Below are 18997 nucleotides of genomic sequence, written 5' to 3'. Positions count from 1 at the left end.
CACGAGATGTACCTTGTTTCTCTAGCATGTGAATGGGCCCTGACCAGTAATAAACATTGGACGAGCATCAAGAATTTTGCGAAGCTTTGCACATTTGTGCAATTGGTGGAAGGGTATCGTGACCTGAAGGCTTGTCGTCATTGAATCGTCACTGAAGCCACGGGTTGCGACGCAGCCGCGCGCCAACCTCCCTAACGTACGCGCGGCCTGCCTGCACCATCGTCCGGAAGGAATTTAGGTGTCCGTCTTCCGTATCCTCTAGAGACCTGAGGAGAGCTTCTCCCTGCCCTTCTTCTCTACTGGCGGTAAAACCGCGTGGCGGGTCGCGGCAGTTTTATCAGCTGGAGGGATAGTGGTGAGGTGGGGGTTTAAGGCGTTATACATTAGATTTCTAGATTTCTCTTTAGCTACGCGAACTCGTTGTCGTCGATATACAATCCAAAGGTTCCCCGTGCTCTCTATCAACCCCTTAGGACTGAGGAGTATTGTCTGCACTCATCTCATAATACACCCTAGTCTCACGCTCAGGCGGCCGAGATTGATTGACCGAACTTGGCTGAGTAGGTCTGTCGCGTAGCTTAGACCGTCGAAGCAACCAGATAATTCCCGAGGCTACTAATACAAGACCTATAAGGCCTCCAATCATACCGCCAACTATAGCTCCGATATTAGGACTTTCATTGTCCCTAGGCCCAGGGGGGGGGGTGCCGTGGTTGCGCTTAAGGTCACGGGGGTAGCGGCAGAATCTCCCGATGGTATAACTGTTCCGTTTGAGAAGAGAAAAGTTGACAAGTTTCGATCTTCCTGCCAGCTGTGGGTGAAAGATACAATCTGAGGCGTCGGCACGCGTGTGGATGCGCATCTGAAGTCGTGAATACTGCCTGGATACATATAGGTACGGCAATAGGGTGAAGCCGTATCCGTACTAAAGGGGGTTAATTCCAGCGGTTAATTTGGCACCTTATGAAGAGTTGGGAAGTTTGGAAATCTCACCAAAGTAAGTTAAATCTATTGCCTTGACAAACATCATTGCAAATCTCCGGGTTGAGGGCAGCCTCCCCCTCGATACATGCAAAATGGATGTCGGCGTTGCTATCAACGCCGCACAAGATTGCGGCGAGATGATCTTCCTCCCAAAAGCACGGCTGTCTGTTCTCGCAAGTAATTGCATTGCCTGGAGATCCCGATAGGAAACCACAGGTTGGGTTTCCGGCTAGAGTCAGAGTGAGCGTGGCTTCCTCGATTTTTGTAGGCTGTTGCTCGGGCAGTTGCCCCGATTCCAAAACATCTGTAAACTGAGTCGGTGCAGGTGGTCGTTCACGATACCCGATATTGTATCGTTGCGTGAGTTTAGAGAGCACCATGCAATTTGCAATCCTAATGGTCCAGGTGCCAAGGACCAATGTGACGAAGAGGAGATGGCCCATATTCTGGCAATTGAGATGTGGAACGGCGATGACACCGTGGCCAGAGAAAGATTCGGTCGCGCAGTCCAAGCGAGGTCACAGGTGGGCAGTGTTTTTTAATATCCTTATAGGTTGAATGCAACCGCCACCTTTAACTTAGCCTCCTGGAACCCGGGACTTTGGCTTGTGTTCATTCGTATAGCCTTAGAGCAAAAGGGTGTCAAGTAATTCAGACCCTCATTATGCATTTAAAGTTGAGTCATCCGGAGTTTGGCTCACTGCACAAGGCCAGTGTATTGCCTATTACTCTCCTGGCCTATTAACCGCCCAAAATTCCAGACTCAGCTAGACGATCCGTCGGAACAACGTGTAGCACTACGGGGGGGTAAACGGTATTCGGCAGCATGAGTTCTGGCTATTAGTGGGATAGGAACCGCGCTGAAACGAGGTGGGACGCCACACCTGTAAAGTGAACAAGCGGAAGGACAAACCTTAAGATAATTCCTCTCATATACCTATATATAGAAACGTTTCCCCAACGGAGCACGGGCCGATACTAATAATATTTACTTATTGAAATTGCTGTTGAAATCACTGTTGCTGCATTACGAGCTGTACTGTTTGCATCATGCATTATGTACCGTAGAAACTCAAGAAATTCGGGGGCTTGGCAAAGTGGATCCGGGTCGCCCACCCCGCTCGCTCTGCCCTCTATGTGTTGGAGAAGTGGCATGCATGATGATATTATATAGGCAGCCACCTCAAGGGAAGATGTCACCCTATGATACCTTAATTATCAGAATAGCGTTATAGATCTGTTGCAGGATCAGCAGGTCTAGTATCTTAGCCTTGCCCCCTTAGATATAATGATAACGAGGGAGAACGAAGAATAAGGAGAATAAAGATAAGGAATATTATTAATATACTTAAGATTATCCTAATATTATTTTTTATTATTAGTGACTTAGTAAGGGCGCGCTATTTAATACTATATAGGGCTAAGCGCAATAAGGCTTAATATAAATTAGATATTAGAGAAACTTAATAAATTTAGACTCTTAGTAAGATAGAACTATATTAATTTCCTTGCTTATCTTATCTAATTAGGAAAGGTATAATTATTATTATTTAACCTTAATCCCTTTATTTAAAGCTCTTATAAATAGCTCTTAAAATAATACTTAAAAAATACCTCTTTAATATACCTCTTAAACTAGTTAATTTTATTAATATTATTTATATATAGCCTCTTATTAATTAGACTATATTACTAATTAGGTATAGAGGTCCCTAGTAATAGAGATACCTTTATTTCTAAGAGTTTTTTACCTTAAAGAATATATATATCTATAAGCTAATATATAAGTTCTTCTTTAATATTATTCCTTATATAATTAATAATTAGTTTTCTCTCTAAGGCTATTTATACTAATGCCTCTATCTAAAGAGACCTTAGTAACTTAATAAGGTTATTTTTTAAAAGTTATAATTCTTTTCTATTATATATACTAGTAGCCTCTTAGTATTAATACTCTCCCTTAGCAGGATTTAATATAATTTCCTAGTTAATAAAATTAATCTCTTCCTTCTTAATATCTTTAATACTAATTAAATTATTCTTACTTCTATTAAGCTATAAGCCGATTTTATAACTATAAAATACCTTCTTAACTATTTTAGGCTGTTCTTAAAACTATTCCTATGCCTTAGCTATAATATATATTATTATTTTATTAGAGAAATAAAACACACCTAACTATTAGACACGCATATTTATATAATAATAAGGACAGTTAGTTAGAAGATAAAGGAGGAGTAAGAAATAATTAATTTAGGATAATTATCCTATGTGTGACTAATTTATGTCTCTTATGTTTATCCTCCTTATTCTTTATTCTCCCTCGTTATCTTTATATCTAAGGGGGCAAGGCTAAGATACTAGACCTGCTAATCCTACAATAGATCTATAATGCTATTCTAATAATTAAGGTATCATATGGTGACATCTTCCCTTGAGGTGGCTGCCTATGTAACCATCATGCATGCCACTTCTCCAACACCAGGGAGTAGACAGGTGTTGCGTGACGCCTCGCCCTCTGATTGGTCAAGCACAGCCCCTATTGTGGGGCGCTCGGTGGCTGATAAAACCGGCTCTTCAGCCACTTTCCTTTGTAGAAGAACAAGGCTCTTTATTATCCTCTTTTGTATACTCGGTTGGTGCAGAATAGCTGTTAGTCACAACAGGATATGCGGGTCTGCCGGGTTCTGCCTAGGCTGACCGCCTTCCCTGCATGTGGCTCGTCATAGGTTGTGATAGATTACAACTTAATTATCCTTATAAACCTATCCTAATAAGAAATACTCTTTCCAAATTTCATAATAACTCTCCATGCTATTAACTCCAGATTCGCCATGCGTATCATAGGGAGCCTAATAATGGGACTAGTTATCTACTGAAGCCTTAGCAATGTCCACGTTTACGATTAAATAGCCCAGGTTTTTACGAGCAAGATGAAGTTCTATCTATTCACTGTACAAGAAGCCCCCCGCATTCGCGTGGCGGCACTGGGAAAACCCCGTGGGAAAACCAGTGCTAGGGGTTGAGATAAGCTCGCGTTAGAAAGATGACTGATCGCCGTTTCCTGACCAAAGGCTATCCATGCTCCTCACCCCGCCCTCATGTGCGACAGCCAGGCCAACCTGCCTGCCTAGACCGCCCGATACATGACCACCACAACGCGTTTCTACCAAGGTCCTTCATCGAATCCCATTTGCCCTACGTCTGCCCAAGGACCTCAACGAAAATCTCCCTACTCTGCTGTCGTGAAAATACACTCTAATCTTGGACGCACTTCCAGCTGCTCGCCCTGTTGTTCAACCTGCAAAACTTGGGGTCTTGACCGATGATTCTGTAGCTATCACCTTGGCAGTTGTTATTCGCAAAGATGGTGCACCTGAAGCCGTGGCTAGTCTTGCCGCTTGAAGCCATATTGTTGGAGTTGGCCGGTAGGTTCCTGCACTGGCCTACGGCGAAACCCCTAACGATGGGTCCCTGGAAGCAGGTGCCGGAGAAGAGCTGGATAACAGGGGGTTTGCGTTTTTCGACGACACCGTCATCGGATATGCCTGCGTCCGGGACGGCGTTTACAGCAGCGGCCGCGAGAGCAAAGACCGAGACAGTGGTAGGGATATGCATGATGATGTGAGTCGCGAGAGCTTCAGATTCTGAAGGTAGATAGACCGACGGGAGTTGTGGTTTCTTTTTTCCCTTTAGGCTTCTTGCAAGTCTAAGATTTCAGAAGAGATTTATACCTACCTATATCTCATCCGCTCTATCGGTTTCTTTATATAGTATATATATATATATAGACATATATAAATAGATAGATAGAGATATATATGGATATAGTTATAGATAACTATATATAGATATTCCTCTTAGCCGTATTATTATAGAAAACTTAAAAATCAGATTAAAGTTCTATTACACAGCCTCACTTATAGAAGGCTGCTTACGGTCTAATACACTAGATTCCTAGAGGGAGCCAGTATCTCTTCAATTGTCGAGGAGCTCCGGCGAGTACCCCGCCCCACACTACCCCTATCAACGAGGAGGTACATAAGAGGAACCACACGATGCCTCATTAATCAATACCACATAAATCCTCATATAAACCATTCTTAATTAGATAATGATTTCCCAATCGATACCTTCATCACTACCTACAGAGGCAGTTAGTCCAGGGGCTTCAATTAGGGCAACCAAGGTTAAGAAGCTCAAGGAGGCCGTTGGCGCCGGTCAGTCGTAATAAAAGGAGGCGCCAGACAGTTTAGGGATGTGAGCAGTATAATGTAGCAATTTGTAACTCGAGAGGTTGCTGGTACTTCTATCATAATAGGCTGAAATAGGTGGGGGGCTAGGTACCTTTGATTCGATGGATTTTTATTGGCTGCCCCCGCTGCCGTGACCCGACCGGAGCTCCTCGACATTTGAAGGGATAGTACTAAAATAAACCCAGCACTGTCGTTGGAAAATGCTGACCACAAAGTAGTAAGCCAGAGCAACGGAACCATGAGCAACGACACATGCATAAACAAACCATGAGAGACCATATGTAAGGTTGATCAATTGGATTACTAAATATAGCATGCTACGGATTGGCCATTACGTGTCATGCGTTGGTGTTCGTATCATTGTCTAATTGCTGCGGCTGTTCGATGTTATTACCACTGCGCCGCCACCATTCGGAGGTGCGCTCTAGCAATCGCCAAGACTGTAGAATATTAAAGATCCCAAACATTTATCATACTAGCAAATAGCACACCTCTCTTGCATACATTGAGTTTTAGTATTATTATCCTTTTGCTTTCGTGCGCTACAGTTCTAGCTGAAGACTCTGCGGTTGCTCGTAGGTGACGCATTTAGCTCCATAGCCTGGCCTTGTCTGTAATGGTGTCCTTTTAAGATGTTCGTGTTGGCCGACTCTTTCTACTAGGTGAGAGTGCCGCTTTTCCAAGAATTGTATTGCATTAAATCCGTGCTTCCGTCATGTATACCGCTATTGATCCGTATGTCATGCCATTCCATTTTTACTGTCAGAGGATTTTAGCCACTGTCGTCTAGTTCTTCTTGCTGGGGGCTTCTAACGCTCCGTGTAGTATATTGCCGACCGTGTCGAGTATTGCTATATGGTTTGCGCCGCCCACTATGCCCGGGTAAAGCTGGCCTGTAAGTATTTTCGCACCCCCTACGCCAGGTCTTTTATGCCGTCTGCTTGACGAGCTGTATTTCTGCCTTATCTTTGTAGCCGCCTAGGCCCTCGCAAATTAGTCCCTCTTGATTTGATGGGCTGTGCTGCGCTTCCCGGTTCAATGGCAGCCAATTCCACTAGAGGAGGAATATAGGGTGACCTCATTATAATTTATTGCTGCCATTCCTGTTGTATCTTAAGACTTGTTAATGAATGTAGGGTTTAAGCGTAGTCTGACCACCTTAGCTAAGCTTATTGATAGCGTCTATATATAGCTAGCCGATGTTACGCTGCATTTGATAATTTGGTCATTAACTGCTAATGTCATTTGTAACACAATTTCTTTTATTAGCACATTCATAACATCCGCCTCCGTACGGCGATATAGACGTCGGCCTTGGACTTTCAGTAACGGGACTTGGGTTAGCCGAAGATCTAGTAGAAGCACAGCCTCCAGTGGCGGACACCATCAGCATATGAATCCGACAAAGCACAGCTCTACGTGAAAGCGTCTAAAAAAAAAATTAAAAAAGAATTACGGTAATGAAATCAACAGAGCCGCAGCGAGTGGAGAACGGCGCAGTCTCTGAGCTTCAATGCTGCCGAGCCCGACAAATCATATCTTGCTGGCATGCCTACAGACCATGCTTCGCATTAGACATGCCTTCCTTCGCTCCCACCACCAGCTTTCAACTTTAGGCCTCAAGCTCTTGTGATAACTGTCTAGAATCGGGGGTGTAAAGAGCATGTGAAAGGCCCGAAGGAATGCTATATAAACAGACGCGAGACCGCTCAGATGCCTACTCATCAATGACAAGACTTGAGACTTCCTCAGAGGCCCTTACCTGTTCAGCTTGTTCATGTCCTTCCTTATCCGCACAGCCCGAAATCAGGTGCCATGCATCCATTGAACAGTATAATCCTTAGCCTTCTAATCGAAAGGGCCCTGGGTCAAACGACCCAAGTGCCCACAGCCTATGCTCCAACAGGGAAAATTATCGCAACTTCCGGCGACCCTGAGACAGAGCAGCGAACTGTGGACAGCGAGCAAACAATCATAGAATCCACCGAAACACCTATCAAGCCCTTACCTACTGAGCCGACACCTACTGAACCAATACCTACTAAGCCATCATCTACTGAACTAACACCTATCGAGCCCTTACCTACTGAACCAACACCTATTGAGCCGACACCTGCTGAACCAACACCTACTAAACCAATACCTACTGAGCCATCATCTGCTGAACTAACACCTATCGAGCCCTTACCTACTGAGCCGACACCTACTGAACCAACACCTACTGAGGTGGTACATACTGAGCAGGTCGAAACACACTTCGAAACACGGATCAAAACGCCGATACAGCCCACCGAGACCACTGAAGTGCTTACTGGCACTCCTAATACTCCTCAAGAGCTAACTAGTGTTGCCAAACAGGCCACAGGTAACGCTGAGGAAACGCAAACCAGCGGCAAGGGGTTTACGACGCTTACTAGCCCTTCTTCAAGCGCTACAGGCGAGTCGATCCAATTAGACCTCGACGACGCTACACTTGGCGAAAACGCAGACATTACCACTATCGACGGTGAGATAGCAATGTAAGACCCTGGTGCCTACTACCTCACATCTGCTATGTCCTAACACGAGCAATAGTTTGCTAACCGCTCCGGCAAATGGCAACGCATCTTTCACACTTGACATTACGAAACCATTGGATATCGAGCCAGGTGGCCCCATAAGACTAATGGCTTCAATCAGAGTTGAAAATATCGATACCCCGGACCGACGGCTTCGATTCGCCTCGCGAGGGGAAAGAAAGGCCTCCCGTTTCGAGATGTTGATGGACGATTCATCTATTTACAATGAAGAACTTGTCACCACCCACGGCGAGTTCGAAGAGGTATTAAGCGATAAAACTAAGGCTTCAAAGAAGCAAAAGGTTAAAATGCTCCAAGAAGCTAGTGACCAGCTCGTGGGTGTCACTGTAAAGGATGTCAGGATAATGGACGCAAGCAGGGTAGCCAACTCGGATGAAACTGCTGGAAGTTGTGCGTAGTAAGGAAACCCAGTGTCTCTCGGTGGAAAAGGTGATGGTGGCGAGAGTAGAGAGCCTCGGGGCCCTACTGTACGCAGTCGTGCTAGTAATTCGTTTAATTACATAGAAACCAGCCCGTGCACATTACTAGGTCATCTATGTACGCGTCGTATCTTATATTTAATTATATTAAATCTAGGAACACATCTATGCCGCTTGGCGACGTGGACGGATCGTGAGCCTGGTCAGTTTCGATGTCAAGGGAGCTTACAATGGAGTGTAGAAGGAAAGGCTTCTTTAGAGAATAAAGGCACGTAGTGTCACGGCTATGATAGGATGCGGGCGGGGAAGCCTAGCAGAATAATTACTAAGGCAAGACCAAAGGGAAAAACATTTAATCTTATACTCTAAGACCAATAAGACTAAAGTTTAATCCTTATAGTCCTACCCTAGATTAACTATTTAGAGATTTAGTCTTAATAAGAGCCTTATATATATAGAATATATTCCTTATACTTTCTTATAGTTATATTAATTACCTTAGCTATTAATATAACTTAATTATACTTAATACCTTTAAGTATATTACTATGAATAATTTATACCTTATTTAAGATAATATTAATATCCCCTCTATAAATATCCCTCAATCTTCCCGAACCCCAATACATTTGACCCTGACCGCTGGGTGAGAGCTGCTAGAGAGGGTGTACACCTCAGCAAATACATATGCAGCTTCACCAAGGGGACGAGACAGTGTCTTGGCATCAAGTAAGCTAACCACTGCAACTCTTGCTTTCGAGATTGTTAACCAACCCTACATAGCCTTGCCTACGCCGAGCTGTACATAGCCATCGCAAAAGTCGCGACGTCATTCGAGATGGAACTCCACAACACGGGCCTCGATGATGTCCAAGTCCATCATATTCGTCTAACGGGGTACCCGAAGAGAGGCACTGGTGAGATCAAGGCAACTGTCACGTCAAAGACCTAAAGGGATCAGGTCTTGTGATGAATTGTACAATGGTAAGGTAAAGCAACTAAAAACCTAATACAAACGGCCTTGATACAATATTGAAAGCTATATCGGATGGGAAAGTCTCACTTCCGCTTCAATACTTTTCAGACTTTGTGAGACGACCGAGAGTCCAGCGGAATGCCTTGGTAAGAGTTGAAGGATATTCCTGCCCATCAAACTCAAGCCTCCCTGTGGAAAGATCCATCTCCTTGAGTCCGACCCTTCCAGTACCGTGCCATAGCTTCCACCAAAAAATGTTGAGTATGTAGAGGATTATGCCGATGTATGAGGTCATAAACTTGGAAACATCAAATTTGGGGATGAAAGCAGCGTATCCTTTGTGAACCCCATTAGCACCGGACGTAGTTTGTAGCGATAGATTCTGCTTACCGTTGAAGAAGATGACAATGACAACGACCACAAGGCTAACATAAGAGCCGTAGGGCTGTAGAAACCCACGGTAAGGCATCACGCTTCTTGGAATTCCCTGTGACTTCATTCCTTGCGAAAAGAAGACGTAACTCACGAGAATGCTGACCCAGTTGAGCGTGCCAAACACGGTCACCAGACTCACCAGGTAGCTGAAGACGGTTGCCGAGTTCTGCGAGACGTTCATGTACGCCAGACTGGTAAAGATAGTCACAAGAAGAACACCTGCCAGAGGCACACCCTTCCCAGTAGTTCTTTTGAAGATGGCAGGAGCCTGGTTATCGTGCGCAAGACCAAACAGAGTCCTTGATCCGATATAGATGTCAGCGTTGGCGGCACTGATCACGAACATGAGAAGGCCCCCGTTGGCGACGTCTGGGAGAACAGGAATGTTGGCGAGCTGGCTGGCAATCACGAAGGGACTAGCTCCCGCGCCGGTCTTCTGCTTCGTACCACCGATTAACCTGTCGTTGGTATAAGGGACAGCCATACCCAGAGCAAGGGCTCCCAGGATGTAGAAGAAGATGATGCGCCACATGGTTTGTCTGACTGCCTTACGGATCGTCTTTCGAGGGTTGGGGGCCTCTCCAAAGGCGATTCCGACGACTTCAGTACCTATCCCTGTGTTAACGTAACAGCTTTGGAAGTCCATGGGTAACAACAAACGAACCTGTGTAAGCGAAGCAAGCCTGGACCATACACGCCCAGAAACCAAGTAACTTTCCAGTGGGGCCATCAACGAGATAGGTACCAAATGCGCCGGGGTCGGACCAGAACTTGAAGCCAATGCGTTCGCCCGATGGCTGTCCTCCAAGTGATATGACGAGACAGACTAGGATGAGCATGATCATGATGAGCAATTTGATAAGAGACATCCAGAATTCGGCCTCTCCGAAGAAGGATACATGAAGAAGCTAGTGTTCACGTTAGCTGCGAATCGAAAGCATGGGGACGAGACTGACGTTCACAAGGACAATAGCAACGGTGAAAGAGGCGACAAAGATGCCAACGTTCAGATCTGGCCGCCAATATTGGATGATGATTCCGGCTGCAGTGAGGTTATTCGGAAGGACGATGGCGTATTTGAGGAAATAATTCCAGCCTGTAACGAACCTGTAGTTGAGTTGTTAGAATGAAAAAGGCAAAAGGAGGCGTTCTCTCTGCCAACGTACCCAAGTGCAGGATCGACAAACCGAGTAGCATATCCGGAGAAGCCTTTATCCATGGGGAACATTGTCGACATCTCGGCAACTGCCGTCATGACAAAGAAGATGCAGGCCCCGATAATCATGTGAGCTATGAGAAGGCTGCCTGGCCCACCGCGAACAAGGGCAACTCCAGTCCCGATGACAAGGCCAGTACCCAGGGCACCGCCAATGGCAATCATGGACACATGGCGCTCCTTAAAGTCGCGACGCAGATGGGTATGATCGTACTCGACCGTCTGGCCTTCGGCGGTGCATGTGTTGTCCATCTCGGGGCCCTCGAGATCTGCCTTCTTGCAGTCATGCTCCGGGTTGGACGAGTCTTGAATACTCGCCATGCTGGCAAAACTGATCGTGGGATAAATGACTTGTAAAGACCAGAGGTGGTGTAGATAGACGGTGATGATGAAGAGTCAAACGTGACGAGTCCGGCTCGACTTTATATCTCCTAGCTAACTAGAGCAAGAGAACCATATCAGCAAAACAAGTCCCTTATCAGCCAAGTGGACCGCCGGTTCGTGTATCTACGGGAAAAGATTTGGAACCGACGTAATCAAATATGGGGTTCCCCAGCCTTCAACCCCGGATTCTCGAGTCACGTACCCACCATCTTATCTACCTAGGAAGAGCGTTTCTACCGTCAAACAAGGTCTGGAACAGCCTGGGAGCTCCTGCGAGATCCGTTCAGCCATGCTCAACGACAAGGCATGCTATCGCCGAAGTTGGCTAGTCCGTAGATGAGGGGGTGGCCGACAGGGGTGATTATCCACTCATGGAGGGTAAACTCCACGCGCTAGGAGGGACCTCGGACAACCGGTTCTTGCCAATCTCGCTCAAGTACTTACTCGTGATCCAACGGAGACGAGCCTCCAATGCGGGGAGCATGCGTGACATTGTTATCGTTGGCAAATTCCAGTCAGGGACATGATACGATAGATCAAGTCGGGGTCATGATCTTTCTACCCGGCATCGGATGGAATAGTCGAAGTTATGGAGACCTCTTTTTATCTTGGGAAGATACCCACTAACGGACCTTGAACTCCATCCAAACCAGCCAGTCGATGAAGACATTGCCAACATTTATGGCAATCATGGCAGCACCTGAGGAGTTGATGTGCTCAGACACGCTGCAGAGTTGCGCATCCGCTTGGGGAAACTATCGGACTTGCAGATCCAGTGTTGACGTGAGAGGTACAACATCGAAGTTGTGAATCTATAAAGGGCTGGTTGTTGCTCGAGATGCAGGGGGCAACTCACTCTAGACTCTCATCATCAAACACTCATTATACATCCTCTTCTTATCCGTTTGATCCATCCCAGTCACCATGGCACCCTCTCGAGTTGACGCTGTCGTTGACTCGTCAACGCCTATCACTTTTCCCAAAGAAAAGCAGCCTGATGCCAAATGGTCTGCTTATCGCCGTCTTGTCCCGCTTGTGGATGCAGACGGTTACACTTATCTCAACGCCTCCTTTTCCCCTCCGTCAAACCTCATCGTTCACGATGCCCTCACTCGTTACGTCAACGATGCTCTCCATTCTCCAGCTCCCAAGCCAGAATGGCAGAAGACGGCAATCGAGACGCGGCAGTTGATTGCAACGTACATCAACGCCCCTTCTCCCGAGTCTGTGGTATTGACTCGTGACACAACCGAGGGTCTCAACTGTTTCATTCGGGGTATGAAGTTTACCCCGGGTGACAACGTCGTCATCCTGGATTCGGAGCATCCAAACCATGCCTATGGCTGGATGGCCATGAGAGCTTCTGGCCTGGAGGTCCGCCAAGTTCCCACGATTCCCATTGCTGAAAAGACAGGCATCGTCTCTGCCGCAAACGCAGACACGTTTGCCCCTTATGTCGATGACCGTACTCGTGCCATTGGTATCAGCTCGGTCATGTTTCATAGCGGCCAGCGTAACGGCATCGCTGGCATCTCTGCTAGGTACCGACCTAAGGGCATCCACGTGCTTGCGGATATGACCCAGCAAGTCGGCTTCGCGGCTGTTGATATCCAGGCCTTGGGTCTATCTGCCGCTGCCTTTGGTCTTCACAAGGGCTTGAACTGCCCGACTGGCCTTGCAGCATTGTACGTCGACCCAGAGGTCATTGCGGAGACAAATCCCCATCCTCCAGTTGTCGGCTACGGGGCTGTCCATAACACGCGGGCAGATCTTCTTGTGCCGTCGGATGATATCATCTATCATCCCAGCGCTCTTCGCTATGAACATCTCAATGTCAGCCTCGTTGCCACCACAGCTGCCAACGCGTTCCTCAAGTTCTATCTCAATGAGATGGGCCCAGGAAATGTTGAAGAATATCTATTCAGCCTCGGAGACGCCCTGAGAAGGGAATGCCGAGACCTAGGTATTAGCATTGTTGGACCAACTTCACGAAAGGAGCATGCTCCTCATCTATACATCCTAGATGTGCATGACCCTCGTTGGGCAGAGCACCTTCGCGCAAACAAAATTCTCGTCACGCCATACAGGCTAGGCATAAGAGTATCTTTTGGCTTCTACAACAATCTCGAAGACGTGAAAGAGCTTACTGTCGCGCTCAAATCAGGTCTGGATAAGGGGCTTCCCGTTGGAAAAGTGTAGACGGAAGATGCATCTGTACCTATCTAAAGTGGGGAATCCAAGAGGCCCTTCAGTCTTCATTTTTTTTATTGGTCTTCTGCTTCATTTCTAACAGATATGGAGGTCGTGTCAAATACAGTAGCAAAGAAAATAGTTTGAACTCCGATGCTGCATAACACAAGCCATCTCTACCTAACCTCGCCGTAGCTGGTGACAATATGCCGACCATCAAGTCCAAGAGCTCAGAACAACTCGTACAAATGTGCCCGAGCCTGTACCGCGAGACCCCATGCCACACAGCACTCATCTAACGACTGCACAAGATAGGTTGCCTCATGGGGCGTCATGTCAAGTGCCCTCATTGCGCGGTGAGCTTGAACAATACCGTATATAAAGATGAGTGGAGCATGCTCGAGGCCATGCTGTGCTCAATACTGCCTGACGAGGCATACGACATCCTGCGCGGCAGAGGTGCAGACTGTGCGCGAGACACTCTGGCACTGGGCAGATGCATCGGTACTGACTCGGTCGAGGTGGAGCACGATTCTTGTGCTGTTGAACAGGATGCTGTGTTCCAATCAGCTTTTGCATTCGGGCCGAGGATACCATGAAATAAACGTACTATAAAGCTGCAACACTTGGCAAAAGCGAAGTTGTTGGGGGCTCCCATCTGTTCCACTTGATGCAGTCCGGCAGCGACTCCTGCCAACGGCAAAGTTCCAGATCCAGGTCGTCGGTAAGAGTGAGACCGGCTATGCCATTGGCGGCAGACTTTCGAGAAAACAGGGTACAGAGTATCCTTTCGATTGATTTAGAAAGCAAGATGTGCTCACTGAAGCTTGTGATCAATCGCTCACGGCTACCAAAAGAGCCTGGCTCGAGCATCCGGGAGATATCAACACCAGCAGGTAGCCACGGCGCCATGTCTGGGAAGTCCCTGCTGCCGTAAGTATCCTACAAGACTTTGAACAATATCAGACTTACGGCAAGCTCTCAGTGTGTTCGACTTCGCCAGCCTCATCGTATAGCTGCACCGGTCGGCCCAAAATGAGACTGATTATCTTGTCGGATGTGTAGCATCCCCAGTATATCCTGCGGCGAAGCTCGACATCTTCAGAGGTGGCCAGAGAGGCGTCACTGGCAATCAATTGCTGAGGGCCTTTCTGAAAGCCAAGGTCCTGTGCCATGCGGAACCCGATTCCTGGTAAGAGGTCAACACTAGCTAAAGTATTGGAATGTTCGATAGTAATGTACCTGAGAGCTCCCAGCCCTTGGAAAGTTCGCCTTTCCCAATCTGGTAGAAGGCAAGGCATAGGAAAACTTGAACAGCAGTGATGGAAGGGTGCGTCAGGCCCGAGACAATGATGATGCTCTCGGCTGCTGCATAAAACTGCTCGCTCATCTGTGATTGTGTACGGTCTGGCAGCATTACAGCCCCCAAAGCACAAATAGCCATCAATAGTGGGAGAGACCAGTATTTTGACTTGGTTCGCTGCCCAAAATGATCTCTTAGGAAGGCTTCACGGTATATGAACATGAAGTGTGGATATTGCCAGCGGAAGAATTGGTGAAGGGCAGTCATGATGACTTCGTCTTCGAGGCCAATGCCAAAGTGCTGAGCGACATGGTCAAACTGGCCGTCAGGTGAGATCATATCACTAGGCGACAAGGGAGGTCCTCCAGTGCGGATGCGATAGATACTGGTGGGACCATGGTAAATGAGGAGGCCCTGGGGGCCAGCCTGAAGTCCAAATGGTTGTACTGATTTCGTTGGGGTCGCGCTTGAGGCCTCGGGCTTTTGGGCCTCACTAGAATGTGCATCGAGCCATTGGTCAAACGACACGTCCTCAAGCAGTCTCTCCCTCTCATCTGCCGAGGCTTGCTTTATACGCATCAGCAGGCTCTCGAGGGAGGCAATGCGGTTTTCCAAGCTGCTGACGTACTGGCGGGAGGCTGGTTTCCGTTTGCGATCATCGTCACGATATTCGCATACTTGATGTGACTGCAGACATTTATCACACGGTTCCGTGCGCGAGCAGCGAAGCTAGAAGCTGGTCAGTCTCTTGAGAACGTGAGGTAGCAAGTTGATGATCTTGCCTTGCGGAACTGGCATCTCTTGCAGCTTGTTATCACTTAGCTTGGGCGTCATGTCAAGATGAGGTAATCTTACGATATACGTTTGCCTTGTCTGAACTCCATTACTTGGCACGAATGGTAGTGTTCTTTGGTCGAGGAGAAATTGGTGTAGAAGTTTCTAACCACTGAGGGAAAGTAACCAGGATCGCTTTAGTCACGTGGGAGGGGCACATGAAGAACTAAGCTCAAAGGAGCTTTCAAGTTCTTATCAGCAACAGCATATAAAAAAGAGAAATTAAAATACTATTTCTAGATCTTTGTTGTAATAAGGAGGCGAGTCTTAAAATATGACTCTTATTTTTCTTTTCACTAGAATTGAATACGGCAACCCCTTAAAGGCAGAAAACCTTCGCATTATCTACTCACAGAAGTCTCCCTCCCTTTTTTAACAATCAAACACGCACGCACACGCGGAGCTTGGATTCGAGATCATGTCGTCTTATCAATGACTGTTGGGGGTTGTTGAACGGGCTCAAGAATCCTCACTCACTAGGGAACAGGAGAAAACAATCAGGGCAACCAATCATTCTAAATAAAGGGGACCACAGCAAAGAAGCGGCTCCAAGGAGGCTACTTTCCTTCGCTGAGGGCCAATGAAGGCAACTGTGGCTTTGCGACTCTCTCAAGCCTCTAGCCTTTTTCTATGTACAAAAAAGGTCACCCTGCACCATTCAGGGCTTATTTCCCTCACTCTCCAAGCCAACTACCCTCCTGTCTTCTTTCTCACCAGTTACATGCGACCTCATAGACAGGGCGATGGATCGACCGCTCCTTAATGATGTCGCAGTCTCCCAAAGAAACCTGGTCCATTTGGTAGCACGTCTTGTGTCCGTTATCCTTCCAGATGCGGTGAGCCCGGTGCCTGCCAGGGTCGACACAGATGGATTGTGCGCGATTACAGGCAGTGAAGTCATAACATCCGCCACTGGTACCACCAGTTCTGTGTATGTAGCACTTGCCGCAGTCGTTAACGCGGATTTGAAAGTCCTGCCAGACAATGACGTTGGGAGGGGCGCCTCCAGGAGACACCGTCTCCTGCTGGCTCCAGGTGTACATCATGTCGAAAGCCTTATCGTAGTCGGGGCATGTGCCCTGGTTACAGGGGCCAGACATGATGGTCACTTCATCGGGAGTAGAGATTTTGTCATCGGCTGTGTCCAATCCGTGTTGCTTCTTGATCTCGTTGACCCAAGTCCCGTTGTTGCTGATGTCGATGGCACCTTCGGGGAGTGTAGGAGGAGTCCAAATATCGGCTTCATCGGGAATGTACGTCACCGTGGGAACGGCGGCAGTAGAGGTAGAGGAGGTGGTGGCGAGGGGAGAGGCCTGGACAGAGGCAGCCATGGCCAGGAGAACAGTATTCTTGATGGAAACCATAGTAAAGGCAATGATGAAGTATGAGAGATGTTCAAGGTAAGGCCGATCAGTTGAACTTGAGGGCTGGTGACTCTTGTTGGCCTTGGAATATGAAGAAATAGAGGCAGCTGGCAAGAGATTTTATATCTCTAGCAGGCACAGACAATCGACATGTGGAACAAGTCTTCCACGCCGCACAAGAGGGTCTTCTCGCTGACGATAGTGAGCAGTACCCTAGCAGTAGGATTTCGATGCTACCTATCCGGCGTGATTACGGAGACTATCGGCGAACTTGTAGGCGAACCGAGACAGGGGCTTTGTGATATCTAGCTGGCCCGCAATGACTGAAGAGCAAAGACGCTTAGATGCGGTGTGAAAGTTCATACTCCATTCATCAAGAATGCGACGATAACGTGTGATATCAATTACTCTATTTCCCCGTCACCTACAGAGCAGACCCCAGCCAAACAGACCACTCTCAAGTGGGCAGCACCCCTAAATGCCTCGCCTCCACTCTTACTTACTCTCTTGAACTCAGCCTTCAGCATTTGAAAGCTCGTTAACGTCTGAGTATTAGCACTAAGTCACATAGATATCGTATAGACAAGGCACATATGATTGACCTCCTCCTTCAGGACTGAAGCATGTTTTCCATGTAAGCCGGCGGCGCAGAAATGTAACATTTAAGGCAAGCAATGCAGACTAGGTCGGTGCAAGCACATTTAGCCGCATAGCTGAGGGGTTGGGAAAGGATCATGCAGGGTGAGGTTGTGTCTGGTTGGCCAATGGCCTGCTTGCCGAGCTCCGTGTCCGTTTTAGCCCTCGGTTGGACCCGTCTACCCGTCAGCAGGAACCCTGTATCGTTCATCCTCCAGGACCCAACAAAGTTCACTTCATTATTCACGTGGAAGGATTCAATCGTAGTATTTTCTCCGCACCTATCAGGTGATGGAGACAATAGGGCTCTCACCGGCCAAAAGTGCCACTCCATATATCTAGTAATAGAAATGTGACCAGAGCTATGCTACGCCGCACTGGCAACTCCTCGTCGCGGTGAAATGACTGATTCCCACAACCCAGTCAGGCAAAGTACCAAAATGAGTTGCCACAGTATCGCCTCTTGTGAACGTTGGGGAAAATCTCCCTCTTGGTAACACTCCTTCTCGCTCGTTGAGGCCACATATCCTGGCCTTGCCTACCCTGGATCTGACAGTAAAGTCAATTGCCTTGTTTCCTCCCTGAATGAAAAGCACCTATTGGTTAGGTAGTGAATTCAGTATTTAACAATGCCCACTTCGCCAAGAGGGCAAACTAATTATCGAGCTTGTACATGTAACGACTTCGCAAGTGGTAAATGATGCACCATGAGAAACGTCGGATACCAAATTCTTAGAATACTACCACTCCTTGTGTGTTCTTTGTCCAGGCAGGTTCGACCGGATCTGTGTTTAATGCGCTGGTTGGAAAGATTGTCGTCTAGGGTGGCGCAAGCACATCGGCAATTCTACTCGATTAGTAACCGAATTGTTTTGGATGGCTTCGTGATGATCTAGCTCTCGCTTGCCGGGTCTCGACAGCACAATTTCTTGTCCTGTATGTGTCTTCGAGGAGCCTCCGTAAGAAGTAAACCAACCCGCCCCTATAGCTCAAGTCAATCTTTGGGCAAAGAAAATAATATCTCATCAATTATTCCTCTGCTGGTCAGCACATTGATCGCGCTCATCTCTATCCCCGGCCTCAGGATGACGATCGATTAGTCGTGGAGAATATCATCTCCGTCAACCACAACCTAACTATGTACAGTAATCACCATACCGTCGGTCTGCCGATGTTTCCGGGCCATCGGCCGTGTGGGGCGGGGCGCAGTAAGCTTCTCCATCTCTAATCCCTACCATGTCACTTCCTTGCCATGATGCTTTGAATTACCTACCTACCGGGCCACACTCACTACCTATGTTTGGTCAGCCCAACCATGAAGGCACAGAGTGTCTCTACCTTCGTGAGAGAGGCACTAGTAGGATTTTGGCTTTGACCTGTCGGCACGTGGTATTGGATGAGCATCAACCGAACGAGGACTA

At 47.4% G+C, this 18997-nt stretch overlaps 7 protein-coding genes across 7 annotated transcripts; 2 read left to right on the top strand and 5 right to left on the bottom strand.

Annotated features, from left to right (window-relative positions):
* Positions 1–469: 469 nt before the first annotated feature.
* On the bottom strand, positions 470–1427 carry MRS44_015985 (uncharacterized protein; the record flags this gene model as incomplete). The annotated part of the gene is made up of 2 exons (XM_065619434.1): positions 470–925; positions 1026–1427. 2 exons carry the CDS (start codon positions 1425–1427, stop codon positions 470–472), a joined length of 858 nt encoding a protein of 285 aa, XP_065475506.1.
* Positions 1428–4242: 2815 nt separating this feature from the next.
* Positions 4243–4602, bottom strand: MRS44_015984 (uncharacterized protein; the record flags this gene model as incomplete). Its single annotated transcript, XM_046281764.1, has 1 exon — positions 4243–4602. One exon carries the CDS (start codon positions 4600–4602, stop codon positions 4243–4245), a length of 360 nt encoding a protein of 119 aa, XP_046123945.1.
* Positions 4603–7055: 2453 nt separating this feature from the next.
* MRS44_015983 (uncharacterized protein) lies at positions 7056–8217 on the top strand (the record flags this gene model as incomplete). The annotated part of the gene is made up of 2 exons (XM_046270174.2): positions 7056–7759; positions 7815–8217. 2 exons carry the CDS (start codon positions 7056–7058, stop codon positions 8215–8217), a joined length of 1107 nt encoding a protein of 368 aa, XP_046123944.2.
* A 1091-nt stretch (positions 8218–9308) lies between these two features.
* On the bottom strand, positions 9309–11186 carry MRS44_015982 (uncharacterized protein; the record flags this gene model as incomplete). Its single annotated transcript, XM_065619433.1, has 4 exons — positions 9309–10258; positions 10314–10557; positions 10606–10756; positions 10816–11186. The coding sequence occupies 4 exons, from the start codon at positions 11184–11186 to the stop codon at positions 9309–9311; spliced, it is 1716 nt and encodes a 571-aa protein (XP_065475505.1).
* Positions 11187–12173: 987 nt separating this feature from the next.
* On the top strand, positions 12174–13448 carry MRS44_015981 (uncharacterized protein; the record flags this gene model as incomplete). Its single annotated transcript, XM_046271864.1, has 1 exon — positions 12174–13448. One exon carries the CDS (start codon positions 12174–12176, stop codon positions 13446–13448), a length of 1275 nt encoding a protein of 424 aa, XP_046123942.1.
* Positions 13449–13855: 407 nt separating this feature from the next.
* On the bottom strand, positions 13856–15576 carry MRS44_015980 (uncharacterized protein; the record flags this gene model as incomplete). The annotated part of the gene is made up of 5 exons (XM_065619432.1): positions 13856–13994; positions 14050–14364; positions 14412–14628; positions 14682–15429; positions 15499–15576. 5 exons carry the CDS (start codon positions 15574–15576, stop codon positions 13856–13858), a joined length of 1497 nt encoding a protein of 498 aa, XP_065475504.1.
* Positions 15577–16286: 710 nt separating this feature from the next.
* MRS44_015979 (uncharacterized protein) lies at positions 16287–16940 on the bottom strand (the record flags this gene model as incomplete). The annotated part of the gene is made up of 1 exon (XM_046274351.1): positions 16287–16940. The coding sequence occupies one exon, from the start codon at positions 16938–16940 to the stop codon at positions 16287–16289; it is 654 nt and encodes a 217-aa protein (XP_046123941.1).
* Positions 16941–18997: the final 2057 nt, after the last annotated feature.

The sequence above is a fragment of the Fusarium solani genome (assembly GCF_023522795.1).
Source record: "Fusarium solani strain SB1 chromosome Unknown bctg00000011, whole genome shotgun sequence".
In the NCBI taxonomy this organism is placed as follows: Eukaryota; Fungi; Ascomycota; class Sordariomycetes; order Hypocreales; family Nectriaceae; genus Fusarium; species Fusarium solani.
Note: the sequence above shows the minus strand (reverse complement) of the source record. Positions and strands in the feature narration are given on the sequence as shown.